General features: G+C 38.5%; 1 protein-coding gene across 1 annotated transcript; it reads right to left on the bottom strand.

The window, feature by feature from the left end:
• Window position 1: 1 nt before the first annotated feature.
• On the bottom strand, window positions 2-18,708 carry LOC124454742. The gene is made up of 5 exons (XM_047005507.1): window positions 18,410-18,708; window positions 17,478-17,594; window positions 15,080-15,485; window positions 13,193-13,315; window positions 2-204 (listed from the first exon to the last, which is right to left on the bottom strand). The coding sequence occupies exons 1-3, from the start codon at window positions 18,672-18,674 to the stop codon at window positions 15,277-15,279; spliced, it is 591 nt and encodes a 196-aa protein (XP_046861463.1). The 5' UTR covers window positions 18,675-18,708; the 3' UTR covers window positions 2-204; window positions 13,193-13,315; window positions 15,080-15,276.
• Window positions 18,709-19,065: the final 357 nt, after the last annotated feature.

The following is a 19,065-nucleotide window of genomic DNA, read 5'->3' as shown; positions in this document are numbered from 1 at the left end:
AATTATAATAAATGTTATCGTGTTTATCTACTCCCCAAACACCAGCTGCACCAACAGAAACGTGTTTAAGTCTTCCAGAAATTTGAGTCCATGAATAATTTTTGTTAAGGCGGTAAATATTGTCATGGCGGTTCACACCCCACACACCAACAGAAAGACCATGATCAATCTGTTTCAATGAGCCTGCGATCAAACGCCATTGTTCTGTAATGCACGAGAAATTTATTTAGGCAATAAACTGACAGGTTTTGTGGTTTTGCGGAAATTTTAATGACAAAAATAAAGACTATTTGTTATTAAAATCTATATATTAGTCTTTTCATGTTGTTTACAAAAGCCTATGATATAACAGAAGTATATGACATCTTATACTTTTCGTATTTATTGATAGAAACACTTTCGAAATTTGGAAAAACTTGAAGTTGCTTATGAAAGTATTCATTTCTCCCTTTCTTGCATGTGTTAAAACTCTACAGAAACTCGGAAAATATTTTCTGTTTCTTTAATAGTGTCCTGTTGTAGTGTCGTAAGCAACGTAAATTTTCAATGATGTATGAGACCATATTGAATAAAATAAATTGATAAATAATGGAAAATCTTTACATTTTTTTATACAATTTGTGCATAAAAAACAGCTCAGTGAAAGTATTTACGTACATGCAAAATATCGAGGAGGAAGACCATTGGACTAATGATATTACGAGAAAAGCTATAACATATTACAGTTTGGTCAAAAACCATATGGGTCGCCCATTTTTTTGTCCTATTATATGGTAAGATAAAAAACATTTATCTATCTTCATCTATCTTGAGATTGAAGTTCTAGTATGTTCAGGTCAGTTGCATCTATGGAAGAGCGCGAAAAATTAGTCAAAGAGTTTGTAAAAAAACGCGCGGAACTCAAGTGGCGCCAAGTCGATTTCAAAGTGTCTCGACAGCACGAAGGAGAATTCTTTGAAAGGGCGTCTGAACCAATTGTTGATGCTGAAAAATCTGTAGCAGAAGCTATTAACAAAAACAAGACAAAGGAAATTGAAGGGTGCAAGAAGTCACTCAAGCGGTTGAGGACACTCAACAGCAGCTTGCCCAACGGCTAGATGATCTACTCCTTTTAACAAATGACAAACAATCTTGGAAGGCTATAGAGAATTCAAATTTGCTTGATCAGTTGGAGGCTGGTGAGTATATCAACGACGTAGATTTTGAAAATCTAGGAAAATCTATTGGCCCGTCTACAAGAAGAACCGCTTCTCCAGCTAACCGAGAGCTATGTAAAAAAACCTTGAACGTTACAATGTTCTAAAAGAAAAAAGAAGAAGTCGCCCGAAACGACTCTTTAAAATAACACGAACAGAAACTGGAGTGCACTATTATAATAGCCCATCAGAGCTTATCAACCGCCTTCACCTTTCCTGCAAGTCTGTAGAGGCTGGTAATAACCCTCTTGAGTTGAAAAACGATATTGAAGCGATTCTAACAAAACAGCTAGACGAAAGTGCGATATCGAAAAGTTATTACCGAAAAATTAGAAAGAAATACGTGCGTTAAAAATTTCCTTCTTATATATTATACAGAGCTATTGTTCATTGTCGATATAACCATAATGACTGAAGTATTAGAAGACGAAATTAGCATTGAGATAGACTCAAAAAGAGCCATTGCGGCGCACGGTGGAGAAGCGAATGACTTTCAAATTGGCTTTAGGCCACCTATACCTTTAAGAGGCTAACAAAAAATATCAACATATAAAAAATATATATACAAACATATAAAAAATATCAAGTGGCTCTTACTGAAGCTAGTTTGTGGAATTCGTGAGAAAATATCACTACTAAAAACAATCAGCTTGAGTTTGAGATTAGAAATGGAAACTATGGTGATATTGATGGTGCACAGAGAGGAGAGCTTAAACAGACTCCAATTCAACGGCGAAAAATCACAATACGCCCAGGCGCTTACAACATTCCCGATATCAATCAAGTTATTGAAAATGCTATGGAAGCTTTGGGGGTAAAGTTCGCACATGAAGATGAAACCGCAAGACGTGATCCACCCTTTGTGCTCTCAGTAAATATTCCCACATCTAAATCTAAGATTACTATTAAAGGTGACCTTGTAGTTTCCTTTGACACAGATAACAGCATGGGCCTTATTCTTGGGTTTGCTGTGGTTGGAGATGATATTACTAAAGGAAATACTTTAAGTCAGAATCGAATTAACATTACAGATGTACAGAAGATCCATATTCACTGCTCGCTTATTAATTCAAGTATAGTAAACGGGAATCGTAGTGATGTTATTAAATCGTTTACTCCAAACCAAGGACCGTGACGTTTGTTGGAAATAAGTCCTAGTCCACCAACCTACTTACCACTCATAAAAACTAGCCTTATTAATAAAGTGAGAATGGAAATCACTGATCAGTTAGGAAATAAGATTGATTTAAATGGGGAGAAAGTAACTTACATATTAAACATCCGTCCAAAAATGTGATCATACACGCTCATAAGCGGATTCCGATTCAGAAGCTGTTGCCATAATGGCTTATTTTCCATACATAATATACTAGGCAAAATGATAGTTCCTATGACTAGACGTGGTATAGTTCGTCGAAAAATTTCCGGGGGGGTCATTGATTGGAAACCTCGTGGGCCTTGCTGGTAAGGCAAAGTGTGCGCTATTCAGTGCGGTGGTGAACAGGCGTACCACGTGTACTGCTTCGTGCTTAGCGAGCGTTTCCTTCGGCTTAATGCGATTAACGGTAAAGTGAACATAATGGTTTAGTCTGTTTGTCTGATGTGATGATTAGTCTGATGTGATATATTACGTTTAATCCGATTACTTCGCACCAGAATTAATTAGAAATTTAAGAAATAAATAAAATTTTTTCGGTTTATATACGCAAATTGTTTTGCATGTGCACAAAATGTCGGACATTGATAACGCAATATTCGTTAAAGCTCTCGGACCAGCCATGGTGCGAATAATCTCTCAGGAGCTTAAAGGCGCTGGTATTTATCTTCTTGGGTCAAGAAGTATAGAAGGTGATAGCTTTATTAGAAATCTTGTCGAAAAACTCATACCTACGGTCATTAAACTCATACCAAAAGTGTTACCGTCTCTAGGCCTAGCAGCTATATCAGGTGTTATTACCGGCAGCACGCAAAAAAGCAGTTGCTGGTAGTGGTATAGTTAGAAAAAGAGGTATTACACCATTTAATGGACTTGAGTATAAAAACAGTCTTCTTGGTTTCGGTAGTAGCTCTGTTAAGAAAGGTCGTTCTGGATACACAGTTCACGGTGTTAAACTTCCAAAAGATCAGAAAACTACCTTGGCAAAAGCAGTTAGAGACCAAAGTGGAGTAACTTTGCGAATTACCAACAGCGCTCTTGAAGGCCCTGATATGCTTATGCTTACTAATACACAGATCAAGCGAATAATGGGTGCAAGATCCAAAGGATCTGGAATCGATCTAAAATTGTCTAAGAGTCAGATTACAGCCATGACGTGCGCGCAAAAAAGGTGGATTCCTTGGTTCTTTGCTCGCAGGTATATCTGCTCCCATCGTAGCGCCTGTCCTCGGAAAAATCCTTGGATTAGAAACGTCGGAGGAAGGAGTATACCTCCCAGGGACGCATTGACGCGGGAGGAAGTGGAAGCCGCTATCAAACAAAGATATCAATCGTATAGTAAATGGCAATCTAAAAGCAGTGGCTAAAGGTTTTAAGTGGGTTTTCTTAAAAGACATGCTTCCTAAAGAGCCTCTTAAAGCTGAAGAAAGTGTTATAATCAACTTACAAGACTTTCTCGACGGAGGTGGGACTCACTGGATTTGCGCCTTTGCTGATGAGTTCTGTGTAAATTACTTTGACAGCTTCGGCCTTCCACCATCTGACGTAGTTAAAAGTGGATGGAACGGTCAAAACTTGTTGTTTGCTATTCTTGCAACGAGATACAAGATCGGCAATCCATTATGTGTGGGTGGTACTGCCTTCTCTTCTTACACGATTGGGTTCACAATCGGTCTGCGACAGATATTCTGTTAGATATCGATTCGCGCCCTTCTGCGCATAACGAGCGTATGGTAAAACGGTTTGCTAGAGAAACTCTAAGAGCGCGCTAATAATTAACATCGCGATGCAATTTTTACATCAGACTAAATTTTTGTGCATTATATAGAGATGGCCATCGCTTACTGTTTGTACTGTAAGAAACAACAACTTGTTGTCAACGGAAAAATCGAATCTACAAAAAACCAACCTAGGCTCACGGAGCGCTGCCGACTCTGTGACAAAGGCGTCTCCTAGTTTCTTTCTAAAAGTGAACTTCTGGATAAAAAAGGAGGAAGAATTAGAGGTTTGAATAGTGCGCTTCCATTCGAAATTAATACTATTGATTTGGCAATCCAAGCCGCGGATAAAATTGATAAAATCGGAAAAGCTTGGTGAACATAACACATCAAACTAAAACATAGTCAAGTGAAAATGACGGTCGCGTTTTGTATGCGTTGCATAAGATTGCAACCAGTTATAAGTGGTATAGTTGTAAACCATAACGGCTAACCCCAGACTTGCAGGGCGCTGTGGTGTATGTGGTAGTGCTGTTTCTAATTTTCTTTCCTAAAGAATCTCGTCGTAATGAAGGAAAATAATCGTTTCTACGGACGGAAGCGTTTAGAAACGCCTCGCAGAGGCGTACTACATTCCTGCCGGGTACTGGCGCGCATTGCTGCTATCCCAAATCTGGCAAAAGAAGCTGGCGAGGCTCATGAATTGATAACGGGCCATCTGGCAGATCTACTTTCCCGCACCAGCGCGAAGTACTATCCCCCGTCCTAAGTTTGACAACAGCACCCCGAATGAGGTCCACCAGGCCGACCTCTTGTATCTGACTCACGATCGAGTCGGAAGACGCACATTCAAATAAGCATTGACGGTCGTCTACGTAGCAAGTCCGTATAAACAGGCCCAGGCAATCACAGACAAGACAGCGACTCAGCTTGGGAAGGCGTTAGAGTCTATTTATGCCCGTGGGCCTCTTCGAAGGACTAAAGTTTTACACGTCGAATCTGGTTTGGAGTTTCGGGGGCTGTGCAAAAAGCGTGTGATAAAAATGGTGTCACAATTCGACGGGGTAAGGTTGGAGTTCATAGAGAGGGAATCGTAGAAAGATTTAACCGATTTTTGGCGGAGCGACTGTTCGGTTACCAGTATCATCGCGATCTGGCTTAGCTCGGAACTCGGAACAAAGAATGGGTATCAAGATTAATTGAGGTGGTTAAAGCGCTCAATAATGAAACTACCCGTTTGAAAGGCGAAAAGCCCTCTCTTGCTATTCGGAATAAGAGAATTAAGGCCAAAACCGCTGCGCTGGCGCTTCGTCCAGTTGGTTTCAAAGAGCGACGCTTGCCATCGGATGTTATGGTGCGGTATTTGTATGCGCCTGGCGAACTTAAGGGTGGAGAACGGCGTAGGGCGACCGATCCTTATGTAGTGTGATCTCCTATCAGGTCGAGCTGGCTGTTTGAGGTTGGAAAGCCTGTGTTGTATTATTTTAGCGATGGGCCTTATAGCGCGATTGTACGCAAGGAGCTCCAAGTGGTGCCCTTTGGGACCAAAACACCGCCGGCTTAGTCAATGGGGTGCTGTCACGACTTTTATGAAGGCTTTCACTACCATGTACTACCTAACGCTTAGCCGTGGAGCAGCTCTTCTACTGTAATTATCACATCAGAATTAATTATCAGCATAATTACGCATTTGTTATTTATTCGCCTGCGGCACCGGCTTCCCTATGCCCGCATGCAAGGGTAGAGTTCCCATCGGCTGCAATCCAGCGCTTCGTGTCCAGCATGCTCAACGATGTCTTGTTGACATCCTCGCCGAAAAATCTGATGCCCGCGTCTGTGCAGCATATCCATACCGTAGCGGAAGCGCTTTGCTTCAAATAGCGCCTCTTTGTAATGGGCATGACTGATATGCTTTTTCACGACGACCTTTTTAACACCTTTGGCCTTGCGCTTCTCCAGACCATCGGCTTTCATGATACAGTACATCTTGGGCATGAGCCCCACAAATTCAGCGATAGACGCCCCAGCGCACTAGTCCTTCAATTTCCCCAGCACTTTCTTGTTGGCTGTGCTGAACAGCGGAAGGTCTTTGGGGTAGTCGATGTTGTCGTATTAAACGGCGTTGCGTTTCATGTCGGCGTACAAGTGCTGAGTCTGGATCTCGAGCACAAGGCTGTCGGTGTTGCTGTAGAGGAGCTCTGCTGACGACCTGTACAGCACCTTGAGATGGTTGTAGTACCAGACGTACATCAGATGCTTCAATAGGTCAAAAATGCTCGTGCCCAAGAACACAGGCCGGTTGAGCAGCAGACTGCTTTTGTTCATGTGAACGGCTGCGAGGTCTCCTTCATCGCCAAAGATGAGATGCCGATTGTATGTCGGCTTGGTGATAAGTTTGCGGTGTCTCTCTGTCTCGCTTGGCCGGAGAAGCTTCACATCGACAGGCTTTTGGAAGTTCTCCATCGTCTTGCCAAACACAATGTTGCTCAGTAGCTTGTAGAGGTTTACTTCAAAGTCACTCTTGTCTTCTTCCGGAGTTCGGTGTTTTTCCGGATGTAGAGCTCCATCCATGGGCTTTGATCGAAGCGGAGCGCTCTGTGGATCTTTTTCAGGCGCATGCAAGCTGCAGATAGAGCTGCAGATTCCGATAGTGCAAGACGTATCGGGCCTTGTCGCGCAGATTGGGGACCAGCTTTTTGACCTCGTGAGACGCACCCCCATACATATGTTTGAGGAGATTTTGCTGGTAATCCGAGATCCACGCATTGTCGACCTTTAGGCGTTCTGGCGTTAACGGATAGGCATTGTGCCCGTCGTGCTGCTCTTCTAGATACTCCAGATCGTCTTTGAGAATGTAGCCCTTCTCTGCATCTACAGGCTGGTTTAGGGCCGTCTTCACATCGTCTTGGGCGACTCACTCGAACGCGCCTTTTGGCAGCGGCTGCGACATGGCCCAGCCGTACAGGTTGTTGGCGTCGTAGTACTGGATCCAGCTTTGGAGCCTCCCCGGATCGTAGTCTGGCACCTTGGTGTTGTTGGCCTTAGCGAAGCGCCTGCTGGCCATGCTGATTCCACCTTGCAGGCCCTTCTAGATGAAGAGATGCATGTCAATGTCGGTGAACAGCTCCAGCTCCACCCCTGTGTGCTTGAGGAGAGCAGCCCAGCTTAGGCCCAGGCTCGTGTAATAGTGGGCCGGGTGTAGCCGGTATCGCTCTAGGCACAGCTTTCGGAAGTTCTCTAAGACGTCATCAAGGAGGAAGACATCGGTCCGAAGGTAGAAGTGATGGTATTCGCCAATCCAGGTTTGAGAGCATGAACTGGGCGCTTTCGACGGATCGGAGCCGGCCGAATCTGAATGAGATGTGTTTCTCGGCGTTGGGAATGCACCTGTTGGGAATGCAGGTGACCTTCCTTCAGTCTTTGCAATAGTCTGCATGATGGGATGGCTGTCGTAGCCCTGCAGGTTTTGAAAGACAATTTTTATGGTTCTCGTCTTGGAGCTGAGCCGCAACTTCAGGTTGCACTTATTGTGGGCCACACCTCGGTACTTGCCAGTAATGTGGCAGTGGTCTTGCACGTAATTGCCTTCGAGGGGCTTGCTGCAGACGTTGCAATTTGTGGCTTTCTTGTGGCTACCCCAGTCATTTCCTGTCATGTGCATAGTCTCGGGGTCAGCCAACACTGTCTTTATCTTTCACTCTTCTTCTTGGAGCGCTTCCAGGAAATGCTTGGCCTCGTCGGGCCCTCGTTAGAGCTGCGGCGGCTGAGTTCCTCAATCCAAACGAACGACTATGAATAAGTAGCCGCATGTCTCGTGTCCTGAAGTTTGCTGGGCGCCGCTCTTTTCGGGGTTAAGCGCGGGGCCCTCGGTCTTACGAACCAGGCTCTCGAAGTCTGCGTAGATTATGAAGGGCGCTTTGAGCTGCTTGTGGTAGTTCTCAAAGCGGATTTTGTCATTTGTTCCGGGGGTTGTCATTCTGATGGCAACCGCGGCCTGGTTGATGCCTCAAAATTCAGGCTTATGCTCTTCCAACAAATCCTGCCTGGTGAAGCCATAAAGGCAACGCTCACTGAAGTGCAGCTGATGGTGGCCACTCTGGTTGAGAAGGCGGTTGAAGTTCTTGATCCAAGTGTAGTGGTGTTTCTCAGGACTTTTCGAATCCGAGACGAGGAAGAGAGTCACAGTCTTGCGAGCTCTCTCTACTTTGCTTAGACGGCAAGGAACGACGCCGCCTTCCAACTCGTACACGTTGATAGCAAGGTCATTCTCACGCTCTACTCGTTCGAGCTGGGAGAGTGGTGTGGGTGGGCTCAGTCCTGCAAAGTCAAGGCCGTCTTCAGTGGGATACTTGCCCGCCCGTTGCGGTTCTTTAGCTGCAGGAAACAGCACAGCCCACAGAGACCAGCGGAAGCAGTCGTCGTCTTTGTTTTTCACGTTGACGATCGCCTTCTTATTCTTCACCGCGGTGGGGAGAGGAAGGTATGATCCTCCGCGTAAAGGCTGATAGTGAGCAATGTCAAGACAGAGTGTTTTCACACGACCCACTATCCACCCAGACCCTTCCCGAGTGAACTTTTCCAATCTCTCCAGGATTGTTGGGAAGGCTTCATGTAGGGCTTGCGGAATCTCATGCGTCTGTAGCAGCGTCATCTGCTTTGTGAGGAGCACTGGTGATTGAAAAACTTCAATACCATTTGCTTCATCGTTCCTAAGCTCAACTTCTACAGCCAACTGGAACTTAACTCCTCGTAGAGCTAATAGCTCCTCAACGAGTTTGCGTTTGATGCAGGGTTGGGCGTTTTTGAGGATAGCCATAAAGTTGCGTTCGGAGGGATGCCCCTTCGGCACCTGCATTTTCCAGGCTCTCAGATCCTTCGTTTCATCCCACTTAAGTTCCGTAGGTGGTGGAGTAGCCCTGTGGGGCGTCGTGGTTTATAAATTCAGCCAGAAACTCATTGATGTGTTCATCTCATCATCAGTAGGCTTGGCGGGCCTGCGCTTGCGCGGTTTTGGGATAGGCATGCGCTTTCGCGGTTTTGGGATAGGCGGAGTGACATTTCTTTGCATGGGTGTCGGGTCAGCAAGAGGTTGAAGAGCCTTAAAGAGTCGTTCAGCGCGTGTCCGCTGATTACTTGGTCATATAGTTGCAGAAGTTTTCGACAGTATTCATCTCAAGTGTCGCAAATTTTAATGCTATATCTTACGCGAGATAATTCTCTAAATCGAAATTAATTCGGCGAGTACTCTAGCAAATCTCTTTCTTGCTTGTTTCTGTTTATAACGAGCTTATGATGCACCCTATCAGAACCGCAGGCTTGACAAAGGATAGTTTCTGCCTGTATTCCGACGCCACACTTACGACATGGTTGTGGATGTCCCCGCCTTCCCTTAATCGCTTCATATGAAGTCCACAGTATTCACCTATGGAGCTTCGCCCACATGTGGTGAGCTTTCCGGGTAGAAACCACGCACACTTGTTCTTGCCCTGCCTCATGGCTGGACATTTGGATTACTCTATGAGAGTATATCTCTCTAAATAATAGACCCTGACTGCCGGCTGCGCCGTCTTTGGCTCCTGCCGTTGTCCTGGGTTGACCTTCGCTGTAATTATGCTAGCATAATTACAAGAAGTACGTAAGTGAGCTAGGGCTGGGGCGCTTAGATTTGTTTATAATCCTTCTCAAACTGTGAGGTGCGCTAGAAACGACGCTTTCTCAAGTTGAAGTGCGCCAGCGGCAATGCTTTCTCAAGGTGAAGTGCGCCAGCGGCAACGCTCTGTATACTACTGTAACAGCAAAACTGGACTCCGAACAGCAATCGAGTTACGTTTTTTAGGATAATTGGATTACATTAGACAAATCTAAACGGCGTAATAATACGATGATTTATAAAATCTGTCGCTTAAATCCGAATTTTGAGTACGTCAGCAAGTGCATTTCATGTGTTTTTAGTGTTTTGGTTAAAAATAGACTCAATAAACTGAATAAACTAAGAAAATATATGTTTAATGTCTGAATTTCAAGATTTTTGTGAATTTTGACCGTTTCCAGTGCCACATTGGACACCAAATGGATCCGCCCGTGTATAATACGTATTTACCGGCTGCGAGGTCCGTATACGGAAAAAAATTTTTACAAGGTCTGCAACTTAATGTTGAGACTAAAATTTGATGCTTTTCAGCAAACGTCGCTTTGTCTGGACAGTAAAATGCATGGCCTCTTGCCATGCAATATTGCAACGACAACTTTCATTTGAATACACCTTGCTTACTCGTTAAACAATTTACATCGCTTTCAAATCAATTTTGTAAAATTTGCATTTCACTTCGTAAACAAATACATTGCAAAAAAATATGTTGAGAATAAAATTGGATTTTCTACAAACTTTGCTTCGTCTGGATAGTAGAATTCACTCTGGCTATGATAAATATCATCTTAAGACATTCTGCCTACGCGTTCAACAATTTACATCGCTTTTAAATCATATTTAAAAATTTACATTTCAATTCGCAAGCAAAAACATTGCAAAAAACTATCATTTGTGCCCACGGGCAAATATGCGTAAAAAGCTACCCGCTCACGCAGCCAATCGAATTGCTGGAAATCAAAAAATATCGCTTTGGACCGCTAGATAAAAATAAATGTATATTATTTACCGGAGCCTTTAAGACCTTGTGAAAATATTTTTCCGTATAACCGACCTAAACGGTAAATAACATATTTTTTTATTTTTATTATAAAGAAATTTGCGTTGTAAAATAGCCGACACAGCTTGATATTGAAAAAAAATATGGATTTTTTATTACAAATTTTATTCTTCACCACAGTAAAATACAATCTTGCTATGATGACTTTCATCTGAATACACTGTGCTTTATCGCTGAACAATTTACATCGCATTTAAATCAATTTTAGAAATTTAAATTTCACTTTGTAACCAACTTATTGCTAAAAATATCACTTTTGAATCATAATTTAGGTATCGTAAAAGATGCCCGCTGCAGCCAAACAGATTGCGGGAAATAAAAATATCGCTTCGTTGCATAAATGAAAAACGAATTGAAATATTTTTGAAATTTAGTAAAATTCTACAAGGTTCTTAATTTCATACATAAACATTGTAAGAAAAATTTAAGTTCACTTTTGTATAACCTTTTCCTATTTTTTGTTCGTATAATAACGTTCGCAGTATGCCACACTACGACTTTGAAAAAAAAAATACAAAGAAAAATTTTTACGATGAACTTTAGAACTTCAACATGCTTCATTTGCCGATAAAATGTAGCCATCTACCTTAGATAGACTAGTTAAATTCTTCGCTTCGGTCTTTTGTCTATATTTTGCAGGAATCTCTCCTATTGGTTTTGATAGTAAAACATTTGTCATGGAGCATTTATACAAACTTACTATAGGAAATAATCGTCGAACAAAAATCCCATGTACGTCTTCTGCAATCGTAATCGCCTGGGATATTATAGCATGGGTAACAAAGGCGACAAATAGAATACTTGTATTCGTTGGTATCAAATGCCTGTTTTTTAAAGGCTTACACTTAACAACACAAACAGAATGAAGTTTCAAAATCCCCTCGCAAATTTTCATGGCGTAGCTGTAATTGTAATTTGAAATATTTTGGCAAAATCATGCCATTGTTGAATACATTAAATTGCCATTACTTTATAGGAGCGTGATTTCTGTGTTGCATCATTGAGTATGAGTGTGATTGAAGTTTTAGAATACGGGCAAAATTCAGTAAATTCACACAAAATATTCATTCATCATATATCATTCACCATTTGTATCATATATGAAACATACAACCTTGTATACATCAAAATTGTTGAGACTACTATTACAAAAATTCTTAGAATCACTTGACCAACATTTTTTGATGTCAGGGTCAGGCAGACTTTATAAAGTTTTGTAAATTCCATTGACGGGTAGCTAATGTAATCAAAACTAATCTTACTATGGACAATATTGTTTCCTTTATATTGATTTCAAACTGATTGCCTACTCGATGGTACTTGATAAACTAAAAGATTTTTTATATTAAACGGAAATCTCAGGGAGGTATTAGATCATAGATGATCTCCCCCACAGATGATTTTTGTCAGAAACTATAAAGTTATAAGGAAATGTAACAACAACTAATTGTTCTTAAGTTCAGGGGAAAATGCTGCAGCAAGAGTAATTCAATTGAAAATTCAATACTAAGCCTACTATATCTACAATCTACTTTCTTTTTATGTGCTTGCTGTTGTCATTGTTGATTGATTGATAAACTTTACTTAAAATAATTAATTAGCCTTTTCAGCAATAGCTACATGAAAAATGGCAAGTGCACTTTTGCACTACACATAATTTTTTGACCATATGTGTTAACTCAAATGACAGATGACATATTTTAAACCAACAACCTAAGAATATTATACACAATGACGGGGCCTTTAGTTAAGAAATAAAAGTTGTTTAATGTATTTGCACAGGCTTATGCCATCCCCGAGGAGACCTTTGGAAGTTAGGGCTTGAGAGCTGATCGAGAATTTGAAAGTTCGTACAAAACGTCTCTAAGGTTGGCATAAGACAGTGCAAACACGAAAACATCATTTATTTCTTTTCTAAAGCAACGATAAAGTGAAACAGACAAATTGAAAACAGACGTTTTAACTTTGCCCCTAAAATGCAATTATGATCGATTTGCATTTTGATTGATTTGATTGGTTGAATTCATATCTGTTTTGCACAGACTATTGAGAACACAGCTATTGACCAATCAGAACCACATTTCACTGTCTTTACTTATAAATTGAATTCTAATTAAGTGAATGCCAACTTTATGTTGGTTTCACATAAAATGCTCACTTCAAACAAGCTTAAGTCATTTCCAATGTAACATAAACCACTAATTGTTATCTATTTATCTTTTAATTCACTTAATCAGCAGAGACTTTCTAGAAACGCCCTTCTTGAGTTAGCTAATAGTTTGTGCATTTGAACACAAGACCTTGTCAATCATTTCCCAAATTTTAACAGTTTAAGCAGTTTTCAACAGTAAAGAATTTTCATGAAGTCCCGTAAGCTTGCAACATAACTTAAAAAATCTAGAAAGACCAACATACCGTTACATTTCTTTTTGGTTTTGTCAAGATTGTATCCAACGGAGCATAGGCATTCGTAGGAGCCTGGGTAATTTATGCATGAGTGATTTTTGCCACAAGGAGAAGACTGACATTCGCCGATATCTAATGTTTCACAATAAAGTTGTTTGAAAATGTGTACCATAAATTAAGCAATTTTATGTCTAATTTAAAGATGTGTAATAAATAAATATGAAAGGTTTTCTTTAATTTATTACTTTTGAATATTTCTTAATTGATTTTACGAAAATGTAAAAACATAATTGTCCTCAAATTTTAATATTTGATATGAACAAATCAACATCTAAAACGTCAAATAAATTCTGTAACAAATGAGAGTATAGTGAGATCTGTGATTTTTGGGACTATATGTATTAGTAATTTAGTTGTAACACAACTTTCTAGATTCGTTTAGACAAATATTTTTGTAAATCATACAGACTGCGTTTGATTTTTGACAACAAGAATGAGTCTATTAACATAATACATTAATCAACGATCATTTACTGTACACGATGGATGATTGCTCACCAAGAGCTACAAGCAGAACCACACATAAAGAAAGTTAAATCGGGTAGAGGGATTGCTAAGGCAGCATTTATGATATAAGTCAAACCTAGTTCTTACATAGCTAACAGGACTATGAATTATGAAGTGTGACGTGTACCTACGACGGTTGTTATTTTGAATTATTTTCATCATTAATAAAAAAAAAACGAAAAACAACTTAGCCATTTAAAGCAATGAGATTAGCTTTGGAAAAATTCACTTAACAGGGGTATATTAATTATCTTATCCTGTCGTTGCAAGTGTCGGAAATTTTGAGTTTGTTAATTCAAGATGTTGGATTATCTTTGCAAAAGAAAATGCATTGCCTAACAAATTATACGAAATTAAAGCATATCATCTATACCAAACAAGCTCGACGGTTTACCCGCAATAAATCCTTTGAAAAATTTTTTACAAGAAGTGGAAAAATCATATTTGATCCAAGCATGTCGTCATTGATACGCATATCTTGGTATGAAAAGCAGCGGTATTTGGAGACGTTGCATCTTGCCGTAAAAATTTAAAAAAATATTATTCAATTAAGCCTTATTCATTGTTCCATCAAGCACTGTTTATTTTCAAATTTATTGTTTTCTAAGTAACTAAACACAGAAAAACCAACAAAACAAGACTAAATACGAGTAGGTTGGCTACGACCAGGTCCAAAAGTAGAACGTTGATTGGAGGGTTAAAATTCATATATGTGCGAATATTCAAGTTTTGTGACCTAATGTGATCAGCAGTAGGGCGTGACGGACAAAGAAGTTATGTAAATAGGAATGGCTAAGAAGGTATGGCATTTTCATTATTGCCTAAAAGCAGGTCTTTTGAATTTATATAAGTTTGGGAAAGCTTCATCTAAGGCTCTGTTTTTGACATATTTACCCGGGCAAACCTATTACTAAACATAACTCTCAATTATTTTTAATATTTAAGTGACCATTTCTTCCATAACATTTTTTTATTATATTGACATCTCTTAGTATGAACCAAGATATACTTGCATTTTTTCAGATTGGCCAAATTTGGTACCACATTAATATTAGTTGAATATGTTAAACTATTTTTGGCGATAAGAGAATTATTTGTCTTCAAGCCATTAACACTTCACCTTTGGCCAATGATTGAATCACTCTTAGTTGCATAAAAAGTTCAGAATTCGCTTTTAGTGTTCAACAATCTGCTACATGGTCAAATGAGTTCTCTAGTTCTAACATTTTTTGGCAGGAAAACAATAACTAAAGAATGCATCAATTTTACCACAAAATAGTTCATTTATGTAAAGTACCTAATGTATTTATAATTATAGAAGCTACTCACAGTTTAAATTACGTCTCTCACGTTGACAGATGAACTTAAAGTGATGCCAGCATGCAACGTCATTCCACTTAGATTTAAAATGGTTGTCATAAATTACAACGCATTCCTCTACACCTCCCCAATTATTAGGTTCGCTCCCATACCATAATGTGAAACTGGGCTTGCCATTTTGAACTGTGTAGAACTGATTGTCACTTCTATTGAGATACAAACCAATAAAATGACCTTCCCCTGCGTTTTCTCAAGATGATTCTGGAAATGGCAATATTCTCAGCATTATTCTTTGGAACAGCAAGATCTCCTCCCTTCTGTTGACAAAGTTTTCTTGCTTTATTCCATGTTGCTCTTATTGCACTGAAGAAATAACAAGATGATTCTATATGCAACCAATCAGAAGTACAGCTTGCTAGACGAATGAAAAAAAAAATAAGGCAACAATTATAAGTAATTGTTTTCAGAATGATTTGTACGAATAGAATAGAATATTTGATATGAACTTTTAATCTGTAAAAACTAAAAATACTTAAACAGGCAGGATTGTGTTTTGCAGACATGTGTTTTTTAAAACAAGTCTTTCAATACCTAAAGGGTTTTTAAGGAATGAGGAGGGTCTTTGAGCTGGTTTTGTAGAGTAGCCACAAGTTGCAGAGTAAAGTATAAAAGAATACAATTCTTAAAAAAATTGTATAGAAATTTTAAAAGAAATAAAAAAAATTTTAAGTGAAGCTTATGTAGTCCGGCTAATACTTGACATTTTAATTATAAGGGGAAACCTTCGTGTTTAAATGGATGGTTATAATAATCGTTAAGTGTTGATGTGGATTTGTCATGTATTTATATTGTGCATAATCAACTGTCTGTTTTAGGCTAAAATCTAATTCATTCCATAATATTGTAATCGAGAAAAAAATGCTAAAATAAGGAAATCATAACACCAAAAATGTCCATGAACTTGAGTTAATTGTCAAATATAGCTCATTTTTACCCCATTTCAAATAACATTCCTAATTTTCCAGATTAAGGTCAATTTCATTGTAATGTGTGTTTAAATGAAATTTTTTTATGTTGGAATAAAAAAATTCCAGTCTAACTCTAATAGCGTTAAATTGAATAGTAAGAAAGTCATTTGAAATTTTATTAAACCCAGTAGAAATTTAATGCCATCTACTGAAAAACGTTATTACACATTATTTACATACATTTTTTGACCTTATTTATTGTACCTCTTAAAAATATTGCTTATTTAGGTTCTTAAATGAAGTGAATGCTTAACAGTAAAACCTAATTTTCTTACATCGAAAGTTAACAAGATATGTATGAATGAACATTATCAGTGCATACCACCCATACTAAGCGGCGGATGACTAATTGCGCGGCCTGTAAGCTTAGAAAAATTTGTGGGACTTTAAGTGATATAACTTTCTCCCAAAAATTTCTGTCTTTTGACGACGTTCCCGTTTCTTATGCTCCATTGCCTTTGCTTCAGTTTTGTTACTCATAGTGTAAACATTATAGAATAAATTTAAATTTCGAACGAGATAAAGTCACTAATTTATGAGTTCTGTACATAGAATATTAAAATAGTATATCGTACAGTTCCAACAGGATATATTATTGGAATTTTAAACATTTATCTCATCTAGAATGGCAAAGAGTAAAAACTGTGTTTAAAGAGAACAGGACTTTTAAAAACGCGGGAATGTAAGATTCAGCCTAAATAGCCTACTAAGTAATCGGACAACGGCCATATTTGTCTGTTCTTGGAAAGAGTTCATAAAGCTATAATCCATTGGTTGAAGACATTTGATGTAATATTATTGAGGTGCACTCATTCTAGGAGTTCTGGAAGCATGTCTGTTAAAATGCTTTTTAAAGTTTGGATTTACAGAATTCTTAGTTTACGAAAGCCAACCAATAATAAACTCAAGACTGTCTAATATGGTGTATCTAGGTTAGCAGGGCCATAGCTAGATTACTAACTTAAGGAAGAGTGTTAAACCTAACCTTAACCCTTACCATAACCCTTAACCTACCCTCTCCTTATGGTAGAGAAAATCAAAATGTGTTAATGCTAACATATGCTTTGTCATTTAGAGAACCATACACTTTTAATGTTGTGTGCTGAGGAAATTTTAAATGTATTGAAGCTTTTCATAAATTTATTACTGATTTCATGCTTGATTGTATTGATAATAATGAACTTGTATGTGTGACTGTGAGCCTTATTTATGTGGTTAAATGTAAAATGTAGATGCAGCAAATTCCTTGCACAGAAGCAACAGCACAGAGAAAAGCTCAGGATTCTCAACAAAGATCAAAGTTTTAAAATTACACAGAGTTGCTCTTTATTCATGATCCGTCATTAAAAATCTTGATAAAGACAGTAATAAATCCATACCTTGGCATGAGTTACATTCTCCTGAGTATCCTTCCATACACGTGCAGTTCAATGTTCCATTAATTTTACGATAGTATGTGTTGAGTCCACACAAAGGAAAGTGAAAAGTGCCTGTCGCTATATCGATCAATAAAATTAAAAATAAAATCAACCAGGGATTTCAAACGAAACATATTCTTCCTCAAAGAACACAATTTGTCATTCAGTATGCACGTTCACGTACCCAGCAAGCAAGTTTGTTATGCAATGTTGGTATTTTTGGTGTTACGCATTTCGTAAAAACAAAACAATTAAATAAATGTTGAAAATTTACAGAGTATGAACAAATTTGCTGGCTGTTTGGGACACTATAAGGGTTATACTAAAGAAGTTAGATAATTGAAAAATGTTCAGAAAATTATCAATTCATCAGTAGTTCTCACAAAATGTGTCAAAGCTCATGTATTTTGGCATGGCTTTGCCTTGTTTATTTAAAGTAAAATAAATAAAAAATCAATCTCAAAAACCATGAGAGTACTTCGTAATCGCCTCAATTTGAACAGCATGCACAAAGATAATGAAAAGTTTCAAATCTAGTTTAATCCAAAGATGTAAAAGTTTAAACTTTGTTTTGCAATATTCTGAAATTTTAAGAAATTTGATAAATCTTAAGCTCACTGCACAACATGCTCAATTTGGACGTTTTTGTCTAGCAATCTATTTTCAGGATATTTTTTTTGTTTAAGACTGATTTCAAGCCCAAGTGATTTGCTTAAATGAGATAAGAAACAATAAATGTTCACCAAATTTTCTATAATTTTGGAAGGAAGAACAACTGTTTACTAAGGCAATGTAACTTTGAACTTTTTAACGTCTTTCTATTTTATGAACAATAGCGTGGGAGGTTTTGCAAGTCTTAGATTATTATGTCAAATTAGTAAATATTTAACTACCTTTTGAGTCAGGAGTGATACTGTGTACAGCTACATCAAGATAACCATTGTTTACAGGAAGAAAAAATTTACGCCTCGTAAGTTTATCTGTTGTGTTATGGACACTAACGACACGTCGTCCAACACTAGTCATGATATAAATAAAATCCCCAAATACTGCCATGGGACCTCCCGAAGTTCCAAAATCAGTTACATTATGGGAGTAGTAATCACAAGAAAAAACATTTCCGTTTGAAACTCGCCAATAAATCTTCTCTTTAGCCATGTCAAGCGTTAGATCATGTGCTATTGACTGAAGTGAAACTGAAAGAATATGATGTTTAGTTGCAGTCATGCTCCATAACCATAAGAAACGTTCAGTACTTTCTGCCAAGAATAGATACCTTAATAAAAATATTTGTTTTGTACATTAGTTTTCTCTATAGGTACTGAAATGCATAAACAATTGGCAGGCTAATATATGCAAGAAAGGAAAGATAGAATACTTTTTTAGTTTAGACAAAGATGTTGTCAAAGTATTCAGATTTACCTTCATATATAGACGGTTTAATGGAACATATTCATAAAATTTGATAATATAGCAACATAAAGCTAATGTAACTAACAGGAAAAGATCACCTTTATCATTTGAAATCTCTCTTTTAAAAACCGAACTA

Source organism: Xenia sp. Carnegie-2017, unplaced genomic scaffold (genome assembly GCF_021976095.1).
Source record: "Xenia sp. Carnegie-2017 unplaced genomic scaffold, XeniaSp_v1 HiC_scaffold_3, whole genome shotgun sequence".
Taxonomy (NCBI): Eukaryota; Metazoa; Cnidaria; class Anthozoa; order Malacalcyonacea; family Xeniidae; genus Xenia; species Xenia sp. Carnegie-2017.
Note: the sequence above shows the minus strand (reverse complement) of the source record. Positions and strands in the feature narration are given on the sequence as shown.